General features: G+C 46.5%; 1 protein-coding gene across 7 annotated transcripts in view; it reads left to right on the forward strand.

Annotated features, from left to right (window-relative positions):
- The window catches only part of LOC119226751 (protein unc-13 homolog B-like), a 51,603-nt gene extending 32,441 nt beyond the window's left edge, over positions 1-19,162 (forward strand). The window contains exons 1-36 of one of the 7 annotated variants that reach the window (XM_062558793.1): positions 396-2,792; positions 2,961-2,983; positions 3,582-3,628; positions 3,800-3,878; positions 4,580-4,654; positions 4,807-5,026; positions 5,110-5,337; positions 5,435-5,576; positions 5,734-5,903; positions 6,914-7,029; positions 7,279-7,442; positions 7,570-7,720; positions 7,896-7,964; positions 8,117-8,206; positions 8,365-8,502; positions 8,599-8,729; positions 8,869-8,954; positions 9,870-9,996; positions 10,178-10,274; positions 10,692-10,835; positions 11,237-11,314; positions 11,590-11,667; positions 13,589-13,603; positions 13,754-13,774; positions 14,328-14,348; positions 14,537-14,557; positions 14,906-14,994; positions 15,083-15,229; positions 15,349-15,472; positions 15,550-15,603; positions 15,688-15,765; positions 16,303-16,450; positions 16,650-16,706; positions 16,839-16,931; positions 17,011-17,170; positions 17,330-19,162. In XM_062558793.1, coding sequence (XP_062414777.1) covers positions 590-2,792; positions 2,961-2,983; positions 3,582-3,628; positions 3,800-3,878; positions 4,580-4,654; positions 4,807-5,026; positions 5,110-5,337; positions 5,435-5,576; positions 5,734-5,903; positions 6,914-7,029; positions 7,279-7,442; positions 7,570-7,720; positions 7,896-7,964; positions 8,117-8,206; positions 8,365-8,502; positions 8,599-8,729; positions 8,869-8,954; positions 9,870-9,996; positions 10,178-10,274; positions 10,692-10,835; positions 11,237-11,314; positions 11,590-11,667; positions 13,589-13,603; positions 13,754-13,774; positions 14,328-14,348; positions 14,537-14,557; positions 14,906-14,994; positions 15,083-15,229; positions 15,349-15,472; positions 15,550-15,603; positions 15,688-15,765; positions 16,303-16,450; positions 16,650-16,706; positions 16,839-16,931; positions 17,011-17,170; positions 17,330-17,615 — 5,970 coding nt within the window. In that variant the 5' untranslated portion in view covers positions 396-589 and the 3' untranslated portion in view covers positions 17,616-19,162. Of the gene's footprint in view, positions 1-395; positions 2,793-2,960; positions 2,984-3,581; positions 3,629-3,799; positions 3,879-4,579; positions 4,655-4,806; positions 5,027-5,109; positions 5,338-5,434; positions 5,577-5,733; positions 5,904-6,913; positions 7,030-7,278; positions 7,443-7,569; positions 7,721-7,895; positions 7,965-8,116; positions 8,207-8,364; positions 8,503-8,598; positions 8,730-8,868; positions 8,955-9,869; positions 9,997-10,177; positions 10,275-10,691; positions 10,836-11,236; positions 11,315-11,589; positions 11,668-13,588; positions 13,604-13,753; positions 13,775-14,327; positions 14,349-14,536; positions 14,558-14,905; positions 14,995-15,082; positions 15,230-15,348; positions 15,473-15,549; positions 15,604-15,687; positions 15,766-16,302; positions 16,451-16,649; positions 16,707-16,838; positions 16,932-17,010; positions 17,171-17,329 lie in introns of those variants that run through there. The other 6 variants (XM_062558794.1, XM_062558798.1, XM_062558795.1 and 3 more) reach the window with 6 other exon arrangements.
- Positions 19,163-20,619: the final 1,457 nt, after the last annotated feature.

The following is a 20,619-nucleotide window of genomic DNA, read 5'->3' on the forward strand; positions in this document are numbered from 1 at the left end:
TATGCCATCAGATATATTTAAGGTTAGTTTTTAAGTCAAGCTATGCACCTGGTATGGGTGTGAAAGAGTGACATGGCCTTAGAGAAAAGTATCTCGCTATTACCTAATTACCAAGCTGCCTTTCCACAGCATCCCAATTATAGAGATGTAGGCAGCTGCATGCTGGCTGAGAGGTCAGTTATAGATGTTGTCCATCCCACTTCTATACTGTAGACTCTCAAATATTAGCAAATACCTTTTATAGCCGTATTTAGCCACTGTAGCATTATTTGTTACCAAGTGATCACATTGTCAAATGTTTGAATCATTAGATAGGCCTAAACTTTTTTTGGCTCAAATTGTTTGTTTTCATCACTATTTCATGGCAAAGCAACTAAATGAAATTCCTAACATTCAAGTGTAGATTAGTTTCAACTGTTTTTTTCAACAAACTTACTGCTTGTATTTTCAGTAAAGGCACTCGCCCATTTAAAGTGTAAAATATCTGCTTACGCTATTCTGTACACCACCGTGAGGAGGAGGAGGAGTTACTGAGGCACTGTGTTGTCCCAGTGCAGCAACAGCTGACGGCCGGTGCCACTTCTCAGGGATGCTCCCCAGAGGACACCTCAGTGGACAGGATGAGCCCTACAAACCGGAGCCACTCCCACTGTCGCCCAAGAGGCAAGACCTGCAGGAGAAGAAAACACAGAGTCCCAAAGGGGGCCAAAGCCTGCGCAGAAAGCTGCGGCAGTGCCTGCAGGGACCAGAGGACGACTCCCTTCATGACCTCTCATCCGTGGAAACTATGTGCACCAAAGCTGACAGCAGCACTTCGGCTTGCCTGGATGGCATCGGGGCTGTGGAGGACACTCTACCCAGGCTTATTGAAAAGATCCGAACCATCGAAGCGAAAAAGGAGAGGGAGGATGAGGCGGGAGAGGGAGCCTCTGGCAACATTGTGGAGCATATTCTTAAAGAGCTGAAAGGCATCAACAAGATCCAGGAGGAAATTTCCGACCTGAGGCAGTATCTAACATCTGTGCGAGGCTCCGTGGATGAAGTATCTTGTTGTGTTGATGCTGTGCTCAGTGAAATCGGTGAGCTTTACTCTGGAGCTTCAGCTGCACCTCATCCTACTCGTGCCACTGAAACATCACGCATCAGGCGAGGAAGCCTGGGTAGACAGAACGCCATCACATCTCTTCAAGGGAGCGACACTGATTCACTTTTACATCGCGGAAAATGCGGAGATGATTCCGGATGTTTGCCTTCCCACAGATCACCTAAAGATTGGCACGTTGAGAGAGTCACTCCCCAACACCGAACCGACCATGAGAACTCACAGCATGGTTCAAGCATGGGCATGCTCGGCCCTTCTAAACCTGACCCCGGCTACTTGGATAGGGGCCATGACTACCAAAGCACCAGCTCTTTGTCCTCGTGCCACAGTTCCAATTTCCCAGGAGCGAGCCTACTCTCTGGCGACACCGAATATGAAGGGTGGCCTTCTGATGAAATGCAGCACAGCGTCAGTGGGGAAGGAGCTTGGAGTGAGGAGGACATTTGCTCTTGCGGGAACAGCGGAGAGGAGCTTGAGAATGGTCTCGGTTTTTGGAGGACGTGCACCACAGAGGGGACACAAAGCAGCACACCGGGTCATTCGTCACACAACAGCTCTGAGCATTTTGCGTTGCTGTTCGGACACCAGCACAACTCTCCTTCCAGTTCTTCCAGTAGGCTTGACTGGAGGCCCCCCAGACTACCAACCGAGGAAGAAAACCTTGACTGCGACTGTTCTGCAAACTGCCCGTACTCCCGTAGCTCTGGTTATCACACCATGGATGCTTGCGCAAACAAATTGGGCAGTGAGCCCTCCATGAGTCCGAGTCGCTCTACTGTGCTGTTGACGGACTGCGATGATGGTTACCTGCAATCACATTCACTGTGCGACGACTGTGCGTCTTGTGACACCCTTGATCTGGGGTCTGCTGACAGTTTGGACAAGGAGTGGACCGATCACACCATCTCCAGGGATGAAGCAGAAGATTCATTGTCACAAGAGTCTTCCGAAATAGATCCTGACAGTCCAGCAAGGACACCTAATGTTGGGGTCAACGTGACCACTTTTAGCAAGGCTGTATTAACTTTCCGGTCAGCTTTGAAAGGGGCTCTGAAAAAGTTAGAAGGAACCAGCCCTGAAGGTGTTAAAGATGATAGTGAATCTGAAGCCCCTGAATCCCTTGTCAGAGAAGCCAGTGATCTGAAGGAGGAGCAGAGCACAACAGATCTCACAGAGGCAGGGGTCAGTCCAACAGAGAATCCTACCCAGCTTGCCCCAAAGAAGCAGGGTAAGGCTTCAGGCCAAGTGGATTATGGTGAGACACATGAGGAGAGGTCATGCTCCCTTCAAGCATCACCCCATGAAGCAATCTCTCCCTGCACCCCGACTAAATGTCAATCTGGAGACATTTCAGAGGACAACAGAGAATTTCCAACAGATGGGGAGCCCTCCAAGCTGGCCTTAATACCTGACAGTTGTCCAGCAAGGCAGGACGAGTGTTGCCCGGGCTCAGGGGTCAGTACAGAGGAGGTGCAGTTAAGTCCAATCAGAGAGATCAACGTTCTTGACAAGGAAAATCCAGGAATGTCCACAGATGCCATTCACAGAGAGCGTATGGCTAATTTCCAGCGGATTTTGAAGGAAAAGCGCCAAACCCGCAATCAACTGTCCAAATCTGCTCCGGGTTCCCAGGGGTCCAAAGGCTCTCAAGGCTCTCAGGGATCCCAATATCAAGATGAGTTTACTCCAGGTATATTCTATACTGCAATTGCTGACAAGCCCAGTAAAAACAAAAAAAGATACATCTTAAATCATTTAAAGACCCGATGCAATATGACATTAAATGTTTAACATTATACATTTATTGGTTATATACACTCATACTTTCTAATCCTACTGTGATTTTTTTTCTTTGCAGAATGTTGGAGAGAAGATGATCAGGTTACTCATAACATTAGCTATTTAAGCTGCAGTTGTTTTCCTGTTGATGTAGGTCAATTTGGGATAGTTGTATTCATTTATTGTTTCTATTGCTTGTTTTTGTCAAAGAGAGTGCTTGTGTGCACTCAGAGGTTATCATGGAGCTGATTTACAACTTTGTTTTTTATTGTTTCATTTAGGTTGAAGCTTTGGCAAGCAAATCCCCAGTTCTGTTCTTCGTACAAGTATTTCCAAATTATTTCAGAAACTCTTTGAGTTAACACTGACGGGATCTCACATACCCCAACAAATGATCCAAATGATCTGGGGTTAAAAAAAAAAATCAAACTTGAGCAGTGAAATGGAAGTATTCCTGTGGCGTTGTGCCTACTTGATGTTTATCCAATTTTCAATAGGCGTCATCACTTTTCCTTTTTTTGTTTTTGTTTGGCTTTGCATGTTCAACACCAAGAAGGTCAAACTCAACCACAAATGGGGTTATACAAATTTCCATTATTTCAACTTCCCTCTTCTCATGCTCTACTGTTTCACTGTGCAATATAATGTGAAAGTCCTTATACTACATCAGCCTAAATTCTGCGTCTTTGAAATGATGTAGGTCCAAGATGAGGAACCCAATGCCAGACAAGCTTGGGTCAAACCAGGGTAAGTCGTATATTCTACATTTGATTTGCTGAACACAATCCCATTCATAATAGGTAGCACTAAATTAGCTCTTTGATGCCATTGCCTTGTGTGCACAGTGGAAATGTCCTACTGAGTTATAGTATGTGAGAATCTTTGATTCACTTTGATTGTTTCGTTGTTGGGGCACAGTGGGGGGTCTGGGCTGTATGGGATTGACAGCATGCCAGACCTGCGTAAGAAGAAGCCCATCCCCTTGGTCAGCGATGTGGTCAGTATTAACTTGTCATTTGTTCATGCCATGTCACCATGTTTGTTGTTCTTCGTTGAGTCTTTCTATTTGTGAGACCACCACAGACGTTGCAGTTCTCAGTTTGCAGACAATTATGAAATCAGCCTGCTAATTCCTCTCTCCCTCCTCTCTTAAACCCAAAACTATTTCCCACAACTATCTTGAATGCGTTCACTCTCCTTGGTCAGGCTATGGTAAGTTAATAGAACCTAGTTGGCACTCCCTTTTCTCCTGAAAGTCAAAATATCAAGTAGGACAAATAAAACGGTAGTTGCCGTAGTTCTTTGATCGCAAACCTCTTTTTAAGCATTTGCATGCATCTTCACGGTCAAGGGTAGCTTTTTCTTCCTACTTGATATTATCATTGCAATGTGAAATCATTCCCTCACCTCCTGGTTGACATTAACACTACCATGAAACGTTGTGACGTCATGGTCTTCACTAAGTCTCCTGAAACTAAAAATACTCACATGGGTTTTCTGATCATCCGGTAGGAGGTTCATCATTGAAACTAAATAATAACCCTACTCACCACCCTGACTACCCTAGCCTCCCCTTTTAACCATACTGACCGTATTAGTTTTCATAGTCATATTTTGAGCTCTGCTTGGTTGTGGGTTGTGTATGCGTTTTGAAAAATGCTAACTTGCCTGAAATGTCCTGTGTCACGCCTCGTTCAGTCTCTTGTACAAGCCAGGAAGGCGGGGATTGCATCTGCCATGGCCGCACGGTCCTCTGTCAAGGATGGGGAGCTGGTGAGTATCACACATTACACTTTCACTTTGACCACTAAATTATATTTTCATTCCTATGTTGTCTTAAATCTGTCGATCAAGGGTTCTCTACTACCTGGTTGCGTTTAATAAAAAAATGGCCTAAAAGAAGCTGCCCCCCCCCCTTTCTGCAGAAGAACCACGTGTACAAGAAGACCCTTCAGGCTCTCATCTACCCCATTTCCTGCACCACGCCACATAGCTTCGAGGTGTGGACCGCGACGACGCCCACGTACTGCTACGAGTGCGAGGGGCTGCTGTGGGGCATCGCCCGCCAAGGCATGCGTTGTTCTGAGTGTGGGGTCAAGTGCCACGAGAAGTGCCAGGAGCTGCTGAACGCCGACTGCCTGCAGCGTGAGTACTGCCCGCAGAGCAATGACACAACGCAAGTAGTGCCTCAATTTAAATCTGTACTTGGCATTTTGGGAAACTCACAGGTGCTGCAGAGAAGAGTTCCAAGCATGGAGCTGAAGACCGAACTCAGAATATCATCATGGCCATGAAGGACAGGATGAAGATCCGAGAAAGGAACAAGCCGGAAATCTTTGAACTCATCAGGGAGGTGTTCAGCGTCAGCAAAGCCACCCACGCACAGCACATGAAGACCATCAAGCAGAGCGTGCTGGACGGGACTTCAAAGTGGTCAGCCAAGATCACCATCACAGGTGAAGTTTAACATTTGAAAGTGCAACCCTTAGCAGGGATTTCTTGTTCATAACAATGGTTGTTCCTCATGCCTTTGTTCCTCTGTTGTGGCCCCAGTTGTTTGCGCCCAAGGACTTCAGGCAAAGGACAAGACGGGATCCAGTGATCCATACGTCACTGTTCAGGTGGGCAAGACCAAGAAGAGAACCAAGACCATCTACGGCAACCTTAATCCGGTCTGGGAGGAGAAGTTCCACTTGTAAGTCACTAAAACTCCCTTGTTGTTTATCAATATTAATGTTTCCCCGTTTGAACTGTAAAACAAGTTGATGTTTGTTCTTCATGAACACAAGAACAACTCTATTGTGTGAAATTGTGACCCATTCTTTAGTTTATATGTTTATTTTCTTCGCTAGCGAGTGCCACAATTCCTCAGATCGAATTAAAGTGCGCGTGTGGGACGAGGATGATGACATCAAGTCGAGGGTGAAGCAGCGCCTGAAGAGGGAGTCCGATGATTTCCTGGGCCAGAGTATAATCGAAGTGCGAACGCTGAGCGGAGAAATGGACGTGTGGTACAATCTGGGTCAGTACGCTGCCTCATGATGGACCTCCACTGACACATTTACTGTTGTACTTGATGGAACTGGGTGGTATGAACAGCACACAGGTACTGAATATCGTACCTGCTACTTCTTCATTTATCATGTCTGTTGTGAAGAAGCGTTTGTTTTAACCTCATCAGCTAAATAGAGTAGAGAGCACCCGAGGCCCAACACAACAATACGTGCAGCCCCTCTAAACCAGCTAAAGGAAAATGAAAAGTGGTACTCCCCCCAGACTTGAAGACGAAGCCATGAATATAGTCAAGATGGTAATACACACAGGCTGATTTAATGGGTCCCATGTGCTATTTAATCGGAGCACAGACAGGTCGTATTCGTCAGCATCGATTGAACCACCACGACTGCTCACATTGTGACCGCTGTCCGTTTAGAAGCACTCCCCCCTCCCGCTGTGTGAGAGCGAGGCGTTCAGTCTTATTTCCACTTGATTGAAAGTGCTGGAAATGGCCCTGATAGATCTGCCCCTGGGACGGCCGGAATAGATCTGTCGCTGTTTCTTGTCAGCTGGGGGACATGCAGTGCTTAATTTGAATATCACTCTGATAATCCCGTCAACAAAACATTCCAGCAGAATGAATGATCAGTAGAGTAATGCGTGCGAGGATGCCATCCCTATCTTCTCGCGCCCCTCTTCCTCCTCCCGATGTGTGATTATCAAGAAGCTGCACTCCAATCGACTCTCTTCCCCCCGGCGACACGTACAAATTGCAGTTAATGATGTGCCTGTCAGGGCCAAATAGCAGGGGCGCCACACGGGAGCCCATCCACGCAGCCCCCCTGCCATCGCCTCCCCCACTATGAGCCGGAGCACTTGTATTAGAGTCGCAGGCTCTGCGTGGCCACAGTAACAGCCTGTAATTAGCGCCACATTAACAGCGCCGGCTCCCGCGCCCCCCTCCCGTGTCACCAATGGGGATCAGGAGTTGGGAAGCGGCGTATCGGCGTGACGCGTCTTTGTGTTTGATTACAGAGAAGAGGACGGACAAGTCGGCCGTGTCGGGGGCCATTCGCCTCCAAATCAACGTGGAGATCAAGGGAGAGGAGAAGGTGGCTCCGTATCACGTGCAGTACACCTGCCTGCACGAGGTATTTGTGGGGGGTTGTGCTAATGATCTAAATACAGGATGGGATATTAAGGATGTGAAGTAACTTCATGTCATCAGTCTCAGGCTCTGTGTCTGCAATTTACAAACCTCAAAAATACGCTTGTAACCAGACATAATCCCACTTCTACCCTGAAAAGAAAATGGCATCACTTTCCGTGATGAATTTAGATTTGATGTCGTATTTTGCACTGAAGCCACCCAAATGACAGAGTGTCTGTGACCGCGGCAGAACCTGTTCCACCACTCGACCGACATGCTGGGCCAAGGCGCGGTGAAGATCCCCGAGGCCCGCGGGGACGACGCCTGGAAGGTGTACTACGACGACGTGGCCCAGGACATCGTGGACGAGTTTGCCATGCGCTACGGGATCGAGTCCATCTACCAGGCGATGACGTGAGTCACAGTCTGTCTCCATTTGCTGTGTAGACAACAACTTTGAAAACTCTTCTGTGTGACGGCGAGATGTTTTTGTGAAGTGTGAGCGTCTGCAACAAGCTCCGCCCCCTCCTTGTCCCTCCAGGCACTTTGCCTGTCTGTCGTCCAAGTACATGTGTCCCGGGGTTCCCGCCGTGATGAGCACGCTGCTGGCCAACATCAATGCTTTCTACGCCCACACCACCGCCTCCACCAATGTGTCCGCCTCCGACCGCTTCTCTGCTTCTAATTTTGGGGTTTGTATTATATTAACATACACACACACACACACACACACACACACACACACACACACACACACACACACACACACAATGTGTCACTTTGTCCTCTCATTCTTTTTCTGTACAAATCTTTTTGCTTCCACTTCCTGTTCTCACTATTTCCTTTTTTTTCGTTTTACCCACACAGAAAGAACGCTTTGTCAAGCTTTTAGATCAGCTGCACAACTCCCTGCGCATCGACCTGTCGACCTACAGGGTAACATTAGGATTGTATTCGATGGATTGTATACAATGTTGGTCACCTAAGTCCTATTACGCTTACAATAAGTATATCTCAATGTTGGAAAAAAAAAATATATCTATATATATATATCTCCTGAATTTCTCCTGGATATTTCTTCTCTGTAGAACCACTTTCCCGCCAGTAACAAGGATCGGCTGCAGGATTTGAAATCCACTGTGGACCTCCTGACCAGCATCACTTTCTTCAGGATGAAGGTAGCTAACAGTGATATCTTATTTTTCTTTTTTTGCAAATGATTATCAGAGGATTTCTAAATGGGACACTTTGCCTCCTGTAGATGCACAGTGGTGGTCAGTGTAATACAACGAGTGTAAATAATGACCCTCCCTACTATCCCCCATGTGGCGAGCAGGTCCAAGAGCTGCAGTCTCCACCGAGAGCCAGCCAAGTGGTGAGGGACTGTGTCAAGGCCTGCCTCAACTCTACGTACGACTACATCTTCAACAACTGCCACGAGCTGTACAGCAGACAGTATCAGCCCGCCGACGCGGTAAGTCGCCGGCTCGTGGTGCAGCCCCCCCCCCCCCCTCCCCACATCACGCTGCCTCGGTAAAGGGGAAGTGACCCGTGTTCTTGTCTCACCCAGAACAAGGAGGAGCTCCCGTTGGAGGAGCAGGGTCCGAGCACCAAGAACTTGGAATTCTGGCCCAAACTCATCATGCTCATAGTCTCCATCATCGAAGAGGACAGGAACTCCTACACACCTGTGCTCAACCAGTAAGGGATGAAGATGCACTTTAAATGCCACGGAATACTGTGAAAAACCTGCTTCATATTCCTGCTGCATTGATAGCTGAATTTATTTTAAGGCTCAGTCCCAAATTCTCACAACACTCAAACATTCTTTTATTGTCAGGTTCCCCCAAGAGCTGAATGTAGGGAAGGTGTCAGCGGAGGTCATGTGGACATTGTTCGCTCAGGACATGAAGTACGCAATGGAAGGTAAATTGCACCCGTTGGGCCACATACATCAGCCATTTTGGCAACGCCACCGCAGACTCACTCACTGAAACTACGACAAAATGTGTTTGCCAACCAGCCGTGTTTGGTTTCATGTGCAAGAGGAGATGAGATGGCACAGACTTCATTAAACATTGACGATATAGAACATGAAATATTGTTGACGAAGAAAAGACTAAAATACACTTTACCAAAAGTCGGTGCTCCCTCAAACACTCCATCCATCTTCTACCATCTTTACTGTAATGTTCCAAAGGATTTAATTAAAAATTATATTTGACAACACTCGAAAAGAATTACAACATAAATGCTTGAAAAATGAAGAGGAAACAAGTTGACTTTTCATCGACTAAAACTATGAAGGATATAATTAACTAAAATGTGACTTGAACTAATGAGCATCAAGACCCTAAAGCTGGGACTAAATCAAAACTAGCTGCCTTATTAGTGCTTACAATATACTTACCCAAGGACACGTCGACGTGGGGGATCGTCACCTTTCTGGGGTTTCTCTTCTGCTGCTTCTACATGCCCACATTTATTAGATAGGATTATTTTGACCCATATTGCATGTACGCACCGCATCCTTAAAGCAGCAGCAAGTTTGAAGCTAGAGTTGGACCTGTAGTGTTTCCTGCTTCCCTAGTACACGCTCCGTGATGGGAAAGGGGATTAGCTTTGTTTTGTGTCCATTAGCAAATGCATTAGTCCTATTGTTGATTGTCAATTCAATGTGAACCTTTAAGTGAAGATTAAAGTTGCACTCTTGCAATTTAGCCTTGCACGAGCATTAAAGCCCGTCCAGTCATGGTCCAAACCCCCTCGGTTGCTGCCCATGATGCAACAGGGGGGCTGGCTCAACCTCCTCACAGCCTGCTGCGTATTTTGTGTGTGCAGAGCACGAGAAGCTGAGGCTGTGCAAGAGCACCGACTACATGAACCTGCATTTCAAAGTCAAGTGGCTCAGCAATGAATATGTCAAGGAGCTGCCCAACTTCAAGGGCGTCGTTCCAGACTACCCCTCGTAAGTGCTGTTGACATTCGCTCGTAGGCGAAGGGAAATATTACATTACATGAATTTCCCCCAAACGTGTTTGTTGTAACAAATCATTAAGGATATCCTAACATTACAGTATAAACAAATTTAAAAACAATACTTAATTACACTAATACTATATACCAATACTAATTTTTTCCCCTCGCAGATGGTTCTTGCAGTTTGTGCTACAGTGGTTGGACGAGAATGAAGACGTATCCATGGAGTTTATGCATGGAGCCCTCGAAAGAGACAAAAAGGATGGAGTAAGAAAATAAACATGTTGTCTCCTGGCGGATTACAAAAAGGTTCTCGGTAGAACCCCCTGACTGAATTCTAGATGTAACCATGTTCTTGATCCTGATGAAACCCTTGGAAATTCAAAAACCTCTTGTATGGATTCAATGAAGTGCCTCACAAATGAAATTGTGGGTTCTAGATGAATCCTTGGAGTATACATGAGTTCTCAGTAGAACCCCTCACTGGGGGCCCTTGATAGTGTCCTTAGAAGCTGCAAAGCTTCTGGTTACAACCTGCGTAGACAGTTGTGGGTGGAACCATTTCAGCAACGTTGGTTTCTGTAGATCCTCTCACAGGGGGTTCTGGAGGGTACAACCTGTGTGTTGGGTAGTGGGTACAACGCTGTGAAAGTCTCATGAGGTGTGTTGTCCCTCTTGTCTCAGTTCCAGCAGACGTCTGAGCACGCTCTGTTCTCCTGCTCTGTGGTGGACATCTTCACGCAGCTCAACCAGAGCTTTGAGATCATCAAGAAGCTGGAATGCCCCGACCCTAATGTCATGGCTCAGTACAGTCGCCGCTTCTCCAAGGTACGCCCCTGAGGCTGCAAACAGCACATGACTCTGAGAACCTCATGGACCAGTTGGGCCGGAGCTACACCACACGGTCCACCAGATTACATGATTGATAATGACTAGTATAATGATAATATTAGAAGAAATGAGGTGAATTACAAAACCCCATTGTCTGGCCTCTGGAGGTATATTTCCTCTTTTTTCTAAATGGAATTAGATACTTCCTCATTAAATATAAATAAAACACTCCCCTCCTGGGGGACAGAGGGATTTGCTTTCCTGCATGTTGGAGAATACACTACAGGACATTTAGGGACGTTTGTAATAGACTCATCTGGAAAAGGTTTCATGATTAATAAATATGGTTTGGATTAGGTTAAGGCTGTTTTAATTTATTTCTTCCTCTTCACCTACAGACTATTACCAAAGTTCTCCTGCAGTACAGCGCCATTCTGACCAAGAGTTTTCCTACCTATATCGACAAGGAGAAGATTGTAAGTGGTCAACTAGTTCATCATCATTCTCTGATTCACTGAGATTAGTCCCTGACTCTTTGACTCAAATTTCCATGTTGAGCTTAGTTTGTACACTTAACAGACCCACCAGCGGCTCCACCTTTACACAAACAAACTTCAAAACGGAATAATTACGTAAATAAAAAATGTAATTATTTTTACACTGCAGTTATTGCATTACTTGTGAAGTGAGGGGTACCTTGTCTGTAATATCTCTGTGTATTCTTTGTCTGTCTTCTCGGGTCCTGTGGCAGCCGTGTGTCCTGTTGAACAATGTGCAGCAGTTACGAATCCAGCTGGAGAAGATGTTTGAGTCGATGGGCGCCCAACAGGTGAGACGACCTGCATCGATGGCATCATGGATAGATGTTTGAAATCTTAATGGCTCCAAGAGAAAAGCAAACCAAAGATGAACGGACTAGTCCACTAAGCCGTTTTAATGGAAGCAGGATCTGTGTGTCTTTGTATCGGTGTCTCTGGTGTGTCAGGTTGCAACAGAAGAAGCGCTGGTACGTACAGTAGTGCTGCTTGAGACCATGTGACATAGACTCCTGGTAGTGTGGAAGAGTTTTCCGAAGAATCCCTGGGTGGGTTGTAGATTAAAACCTTGGAATAGCAAAGGGTTCTCAATAGAACCCCTCTAGATGAATCCCCTTATTCAGTATGTAGCGCTTTATTCCATCCATTGTAGCTGTGGCCTTTATTATTTAGTTGTTCAGTATGTAGCGGTTGAATTTTAGTGGTTGGATGCTGTAGCTAAAATTTCAACCAATGAATTCACTCTACAATTCAAGCAAAATCAAGAGGAGGAGGAGGAGGAGGAGGAGGAGGGAAAGATGGGGGAGGTATGTTTCCGCCATGGTCTGAACAGGCCAGATATCTGTCCATAGAAACACATCTTTTAGATGTTTTATCAGTTGAATGGTGTGTTGATTCTCTCTCTCTCTCCGGTGGCCTGGACAGCTGGGCGTAGCTGACGATGACGAGGCGAAGGCTCCGGTTGGTACTGTGCGTGGTAGCAGATTTTAATCCACATGACAGTAGACTAGTACATCCACAATGTCCATGGTGCTGCTAGCCATCCTACATTTATCAGGATTTCTATTTTCTTCCTCTCCTTTGTTGGACTGTGACTCTCTTTAATTGAGTAATGTGGATGAAGTGAATCACTGCGGCGTTGGTAGCTGGTCAAACTGACCTCGTCTTCTTGCAGATGACACTTGTGTCCAGAAAGTAGTTTAATCTGGAGCTAAGGCTGGCTGAGGCACCGCAGATAATCCATGCTCCCATCTCTATGGCTTATAACCCACACGTTTGCACATCTGTGAGGAAGGGCCGTTTTCTTGACCTTTGCTGCGGCTGAAACACTCGAGTAACACTCAAGCTGCATTTGAGTGTCCCTTCAGTCACCTGCAGTTCCATCTGTGAACATCTGTGCCCACACAACCTCTTTAAAGAGACACATCTGCCTGGGAGCATGGGGGGCATCCCCCGGTGCGAGGTCAGAGTGTATAACGGAAGGTTCCGACCTAATACTCACCAAATATGTATTCACTCCGCTTTACCCAAGAAGGGCTTATGAACTTCAATCTGTTTTTTTTTTTCGGGGTGTGTAAAGTCACATTCATGTTTTTTCCTCTCTTTTTCTAGCACAACAATAGAATGCTAGCATGGCAGGCAAGTCCACTGTAAATGCAAGCATGCTCTTTGAAGCATGCCTGCATCTACTCAAATGTCCATTCTCCCCATATAGAATATTGCATCACTCATGGAATATTTAATTCTTGAACAGAGGGGTGATGAAGTGAAAGAGCAAACTTTGTTGAATATGGTTGTGGTATTTTGCAGCAATGAGAATAAACAATGTTGTGTTGTCTTTTCGCTGCTGCGCCTAGTTTGAGGAGAGTGAAGAAGAGGAGGAGGAGAAAGATGTAGGGGAAGATGTGGAGAGAAATGAGGTTGAGGTTTGTTGCAGGAGTCCCAAGTCCCTCTTGTGTGCCCTGTTCCCACTCACAGCAGCCTGTCAGTGACACTCGGCCCTGCTGTGGTCGTCATGGTTACTTGTGTTTCTAGCACGTCATCTGTGGTCCTCTCCATCTCCATCGTTTCACCCTCTTCCTGTTGCGTTTTCCTTTATCAAAACCGTCACTTTTAACCCGAAGAAAAGGGTCAATTCTGAACATCTTTGCTGTTTTCTCTTTTTTCATTTGTCTTCTGTTTGTTTGTTTTTCGGTTTTTTTCCCCTTGCAATAGACCGACAAGGAGAAGGTGGGTGTATTGTTGCTTTCCTTTGTGAAAGAACTGCAGTATTTGTTTGTTTTTGAGTTTTCAAAAGTTTAAAGTGGCTTGAATATACGACAGAAGGTACATATTTTCTTTTTATTTATCAAATCCCCCAAACATTCCCACCCTGCAAAGACGGATGAACCCATGAAGAAGGTAGGCCACGCCCACAGCAGCATCTGCTGCCTCGGCACTGAAATAAAGTCAATCGCCTGATGGGAAACCATTGATAGATGGTAGTCTTCTGTCGGCCGGCCTGTAGGTCCATTCGGGGGAAGGAAGTCGAATTCAGGCGCACAGACTCATAAGTGTTAATACCCACATGCCGGCACGGGCACATATACTCCCAGGGCCAAACAAAGACGGCACACAACAAACTGCCCTTCCTCCCCTGAGGCCTTCACTTTGTGCCGCACAGCAGAACCCTCCTTGACCCCCCCCCCCCCCCCCACTCTCCCCACTCCCCTCCTGAGGGAACCATAAATCAGAAGGCAAGTGCATCTTTAGCTTAATGAGGCACAGGCCAGCTGCCCCCCCCAGGCTGTGCTGGTTTAGATGCAGTCCCAGTACACCTGGAGTCCGGTACACTGGAGGTATTCAACTTCCTCCCACTGGTCCCCTCGCCCTGTGCTCATAGCCTTCATAAAACCTACGTCTTCTGCGCTATTAAACTCTTATTGTTTCATTTTTGTTTTGCTCCCTTCAAAAGTTGGAGAGCGCTGATGAAGAGGTGGGTCTGCTCGATTGTGTGCGTTTTTGTTGTACTTCTCCTGAGGTGCGATCATTGTGAATGATCTTCACCACCAAAGGATCATTCTCCATCTCTCTCTTTGACCAGGAGCATCAATTAGTTTAAAAAATTCATCGTCCTCCAGTATTAAACTTTTGATTTTATTTCTTTTGTACTCAATGCAAAAGTTGGAGCCTGCTGGTAAAAAGGTGGGTTTGTGTGTTTTGTGTATTATTTGTATTCGGGGTTTGTGATGGATGTCTGTGCCAAAGGAGGCGAGGACACAACCTGCCTCTCATCCCATCGGTATCCCCCAGTTTGATGGGTATTGAAGTTGTTTTTTCTAAATCCTTGACTTCTCGTTGCCACTTGTAGCTTCTGGCTTTTACGTTGAAGTGCAGCTTTTGAGTTAGTTTTTTTAAAGAGCTGAAATATAATATTATCAATGATTTCATGCTTACTTTCCCTGCATTTTCAAGTCTGCCATATTTTTGACTTCCTATGCACGAAAGGAGTTCAATCCCATTCTAACAAAGTGTGCTGCGGTGTCTCTGCAGATGGACCCTGAGGCCAGTGTCTTGCTGAACGACCTGCAGGTGAAGCTGAACAACGTGCTGGACGAGCTCAGCAGGACCTTCGGGAACAGGTAGCCCGATCCCGACAGGCGCACATCTCCGGCTGGGTACCCGCGCGCCCGCTGGTTCTGATCAATCACTTCGTTTTACTCTTTTCAGTTTCCAGAACCGCATCAATGACTGCATGCGACAGATGGCGTCGCTCCTGTACCAGATCAAAGGGCCGCTCAACGACAGCAACAAGAACCAGGTGGACGCCGACTCTGACAACATGCTGCGGCCACTCATGGATTTCCTGGATGGAAAGTGAGTGGATGCAGATTCTTGGTGACGATGTTCATTCATTTAGTCCTTTCCTTCTGCTGTGTCCTAAAATGCTTGTGTGTGTGTGTGTGTGTGTGTGTGTGTGTGTGTGTTCCCTGCAGGCTCACACTGTTTGCCACCGCGTGCGAGAAGACCGTATTGAAGCGCGTGCTCAAGGAGCTGTGGAGGATCGTGATGGGCAGCCTGGAGAAGACCATCGTCCTGCCTCAGGGCAGCGACACCTTTGTAAGCTCCTGTTGCTAATCGGGCTCAAGGAGTGAAAGAGGAGCAGCACACTGAATTTCCTTCATATTCTCCTGCAGGGGGCACAGATTCTCTCTGCTGCGAAGGAACTGGGCCAGCTCTCCAAACTCAAGGTATCATAACGTTGTTGTGTGTTGGCCCGCCCCCCCCGGCGTTCTGCTTATTCACTCATCTATGGTTGTGGCGACTGTGTGCAGGATCACATGGCAGGGGAGGCTAAGAGCCTGTCTCCCAGGCAGTGTGCCGTCATGGACGTGGCACTGGACACTATCAAGGTCAGTTTATACCGCCGGCTTGGGTTTCATCAGGATGCCGGGTAGACGGGTCACATTAGCCTCATCAACTATTCATCCATCGATGGAGGACGCCGAGCGGTCACGCGGGCGGCTTGTGGCCACACGTTGACCGATTGACAGGCCAGAGAAAAGAAGAGGTCAAAGGTGGATGAAATGAGGGCTTTGGACAAAAGCCAACCTTAAGTTTTTGCAACTTATGTTTCAAATGGATCACTGCCATTTCTGCAGCTATGGTGTAATCTATTTCGACCAGGGCAAAAAAAGAAACATTGCTCAAAATTCATTTTTACAGTAGCTAAATCCAATATTTGGAACATTTCTGTGGCCTTTCAACTGCTTGCAGCTGACAGTGTTAACTCATAGCACCAGTGTTAAAGGGACTTTATTCTCTGCTCATGTACAACATTACTTCACAATGACTTTACAAAGCTTATAGTCGTTGCTGTTTTATTAAAGCTATCAGTATCTCACCTCCAGACGTTTGTACGTCCGACTCACCCTCTGGTTCGTCCACAGCAATACTTCCACGCGGGAGGCAACGGGCTTAAGAAGGCGTTCCTAGAGAAGAGCCCTGAGCTGTCGTCGCTACGCCACGCCCTGTCGCTCTACACCCAGAGCACGGACACACTCATCCAGACCTTTGTGACCACCCAGCATGCACAAGGTAGGTCAGACCACTACCACCTGACACACCGAAAAGAGCCCAAGAGGGGGTGCCCCCCCCTCGGTCCACCACCGGAGGGCAGTATGTGTGCATGAGAAACACAGGCTGAACATTCCCGCTTTCTCTGGTCTTGCCCCCGTGGTTCTGATTGCTGGTCCTTTCTTTGTTCTCTTTGTCTCCCATGATGCCTCTGTGTCAGTGCACGGTGGGAAGGGCATGAGGATAACTCCTAGTGAGAAAATACAGCCCAGCAAGGGTAGGTTCCCACCAGAGGGCTCTCTTTGCACCTTTTCACTGTTCGGTCACTCAGAGCCGTTTCTCACATCACCTGTGTGAGGCATTGGAAGCTTGTTGATGCTTGGGGGGTTGGGGGGTGCCTTTGAACCAGGTCTGGCCGTGGACAAGCCGATCGGCGAGGTGTCCGTCCAGATGGAGCTGCACACTCATCCTGGGAAAGGGGAACGGAAAGTCGCCGTCAAAGGTTTGCTGGAGTTTACTCAGCACATCTTTTTATGTATTTATTGCCGTGTTCTCTGATTGCATCGCGTGTGCTCGTTTAGTTATCGGAGCCAACGACTTGAAGTGGCAAACGTCGGGCATGTTCCGGCCCTTCGTGGAGGTCACCATGATCGGGCCTCACCTCAGCGACAAGAAGCGGAAATTCCAGACCAAGTCGAAGAACAACAGCTGGTCTCCCAAGTACAACGAGAGCTTCCAGTTGTGAGTGCTTCTGGTTTACTAACGAGGTGTTTTCAAGCAGTGGCACTGCAAATTTAACCAATCGTGTTTCTAGATGATAGTTTTTCATAAAGAAGTTCATTTTCAGTTTACACTTTTAACACCTGCGCCCCCCTCCTCCCTCCCCCCCCCACCCCACAGCGCCCTTGGTAACCAGGACGGCTTCGAGTGCTACGAGCTGCAGGTCTGCGTCAAGGACTACTGCTTCGGGCGGGCCGACCGCGTGGTGGGCGTGGCCGTGGTGCAGCTGAGGGACGTCGCGGGGAGGGGCACGTGCGCGTGCTGGTGCCCGCTGGGCCAGCGCATCCACATGGACGACACAGGCCTCACGGCCATGCGCATCCTGTCGCAGCGCTCCAGCGACGACGTGGCCAAGGAGTTTGTGAGGCTCAAGTCAGAGACGCGCTCGGCCGAGGAGGGCAGATGAGGGGAGCTGGAGGGAGGGAGGAGGGGGTGTGGGGGCAGGTAATAGACATGGGATGTCATGTGACAGTTTCTTTTTATCAGAGACGGACAGCTGGACTCTTTTGTACGGACCTGTTTGTGTCTTAGCGGCGCCGACACGCTTCTAAGCCAGCTGCCTCTCCAAGGCGGTGAGCGTTTACTGTCTTTATGCCCCCCCTCTCCCGCTCCTCTAGGCCGGGCCAAACAGTTTCAGCATCTCACTAGTGTTGTTATTTTTTGTCCAATAACTCCTTCACACACACACACACACACACACACACTGTGGCCGTGGGTTTTTATGCCTTACTGTGAATGAATGTGTGACAAAAAGGTTGTAGTTTGGATTCCAGAAGAATTTATTAGGGAGCATCTCCTTCCTCCCAGATGATGAAATATCACAAGTGGTGTCCCAAGAGAAGGGACTCGAACTCTCACCTCTTAGTTCAAATCATCCGGTTAAATGTGTGCCTTGCCATTGAGTATGGGACTGTCTGTGGTCATGTGACGTCAGCGTGGGAACCCGTTTGTAAGCTCCACTAGCAGCTCCAGTGTAACCAAGACGGTGCAGCCGTTTTTATTTATTAATTTTAATACATATTTATTTTTCAAATCGCCGTCCACCTGCCAGGTCGCTGTGACTCGAGCTGTTTGTTCAACCACGACACGCATTCAGTCATATTCAAAGTGACGGTGGAGACGACAGCGAGAGTTGTATTTATAGAAACATATGCTCAAACTTTCAGGTGACTGTTTTCTTCCAAAAGAACTAATAAATGATATCTGAACGTGTAGATTTACATTACTGCTCGGTTTATGAGTGGCCTTACTTACATGGGGGAAAACAAGTGAAGTCTTTTAATTTATTTACCATTTCCTTGTATGTCCGATGAGGACTCGGCCAGTTGTTGTCATTTAGTCTATTTGTTGCCCATAATGATGTCCAATATGTGATGCTCGTTATCATTTCATAACTTTTTATCTTTGACATTGCAAAAAAAGTTGCAACTGTATTTTGTGTTTATAAAGTGTGTGTGTGTGTGTGTGTGTGTGTGTGTGTGTGTGTGTGTGTGTGTGTGTGTGTGTGTGTGTGTGTGTGTGTGTGTGTGTGAGAGAAACCGATGTCTCCTCTTTGTTACAGGAAGTGCCACGCTGTGAATTCTCATTCTTTGATATACACGTTCCTTGTGCCAAGCTACAAATGTTCACTTTATTTATTCTTTATTTCTTTTCTTTTCTAAATGTGTTAACCCTTGCACTGCCACCGAATCCCTGCAATAGTTAACTCTACCAGTATATCAGTCATTGTAACTGCATTTGTGTTTTTTTTCTTCTCTGTACTGAAATATTGTCACAATGTGAGCATTCTCATGAATTTTGCATAAAGTATGACTATCTATAAACATCTTGACCTGTTTATTCTCAGTGCAGTAGGACATTCCTCGTTGATTGCTCAGTTATTTTCCACCTGAGAGAGAGAGATTCTAAATCAAGACATTTGTATAATCTAGTAAAAATACTAGGGTCTGAACCACACGGCACGGTCTCAGCCAATCAGCATCGGGTATTGCGGGGAAAATTTCATGCAAGTGTAAAGATAAAGAAGTAAATCTGTTTAATTATTGTCTTTTTTCCTCGGGAATCTGTCTGTTTCCTGCTGTTTGACCCAGTAGACTCACGCATTGTGAGAATTAGTTATCTGCAATAAATTCATCACGTATGTATGTAAGAAATGGATTAAATAAGGAGCACTTCATGGGCTTCATCGCTCACACACTGAATCTGGTACCAGGGGAACAGAGTCCATGTTTGAATCCCTCTTTCATTTCTTGGTTGCAAAGCAACACAAACCCAGCGGTTCACTTCAGTTAAAGGGTGAATCTCAGACCCACAATTTTTATCTCTGAAACGATGCGAAATGTAGGTGAACTGAGCCTTTAAAATCAAATCATGGGACAATTTTAGGGACCATTTTATTGCAGCTGTTTCCGACCAAAGTGATCAAACTGGTCAAAACGTTACGTTACACTTGCCTTTTTAAAACAAAAAATGATTTAACATTAAGATATATTTGTTGGAATGCATTCCAAGTATTGATCTTTGAATCTTTATGTTGGAATGCATTGATGATCTAGAGACACCATTTAAATTTAAAATGTTGACAATCTTGTCTTAACAATGAACCCTAACCCTTATAAAAAACAGCTTGTTGATATCTATTCTACTTTTTTCATAATAACCATGTTTCATTAGTTTTTGGGTCCGTTTCTGAGTTTTACCTTGATGTGTATTGCGTTTCTTAGAGTGGAGCAGAGTGGGAGCCGTGTGGCACTTTTGCCCTCACGGGCACAATATTCACTTTTCAGGCTTCATTTTTGGATTAAAACGATGTCGTGCTTGTGCTGGTCGGAGTCATAGGAGTATGGGACCCCGCAGTTACTTACTTTTTGCGTGAGGAGCCTGAGAGTGAGACAAAGTCTGTCCCAAGCCCCATAGGCTCCAATACAGTCACCCGGCTAGTTTTACTCCAGGGGGCGTTTGTTTGAGGTGTGGATTCCGAGTACATCGCTGTCTGTCTCTGCCCCTGTGAGCTTGTTAGTGACCGCAGCTGCTCCGTTGTCACGGTTACTCGGGGGCTCTGTCTGTGACTCCCAGCTGATCTATATTAGCTAAATAAAGTTAAATGACTTTTACTACTACTACTGATATTACTAGTACTACTAGTATTTCAACCCCCATGGAGGAAATTCTTAGTGTAATGTTTGATGAGGCCCATGAATTAATAACTTTTTAGTTTTCTTAGCTTAGGGCGACTGTGGGTAAGTGGGGAGCGCGGCCATCCTCCAATCAGAGGGTTGTTGGTCTGATCCCAGGCCCGGCTAACCTGCATGTCAATGTGTGTGTGAATGATCTCATGTAGTGTTTAAGCGCTTTGAGTGGACAGAAGACTAGAAGAGCGCCGTACAAATCTATTTTACCAAGTCCATTTG

The sequence above is a fragment of the Pungitius pungitius genome, chromosome 18 (assembly GCF_949316345.1).
Source record: "Pungitius pungitius chromosome 18, fPunPun2.1, whole genome shotgun sequence".
Lineage (NCBI taxonomy): Eukaryota > Metazoa > Chordata > Actinopteri > Perciformes > Gasterosteidae > Pungitius > Pungitius pungitius.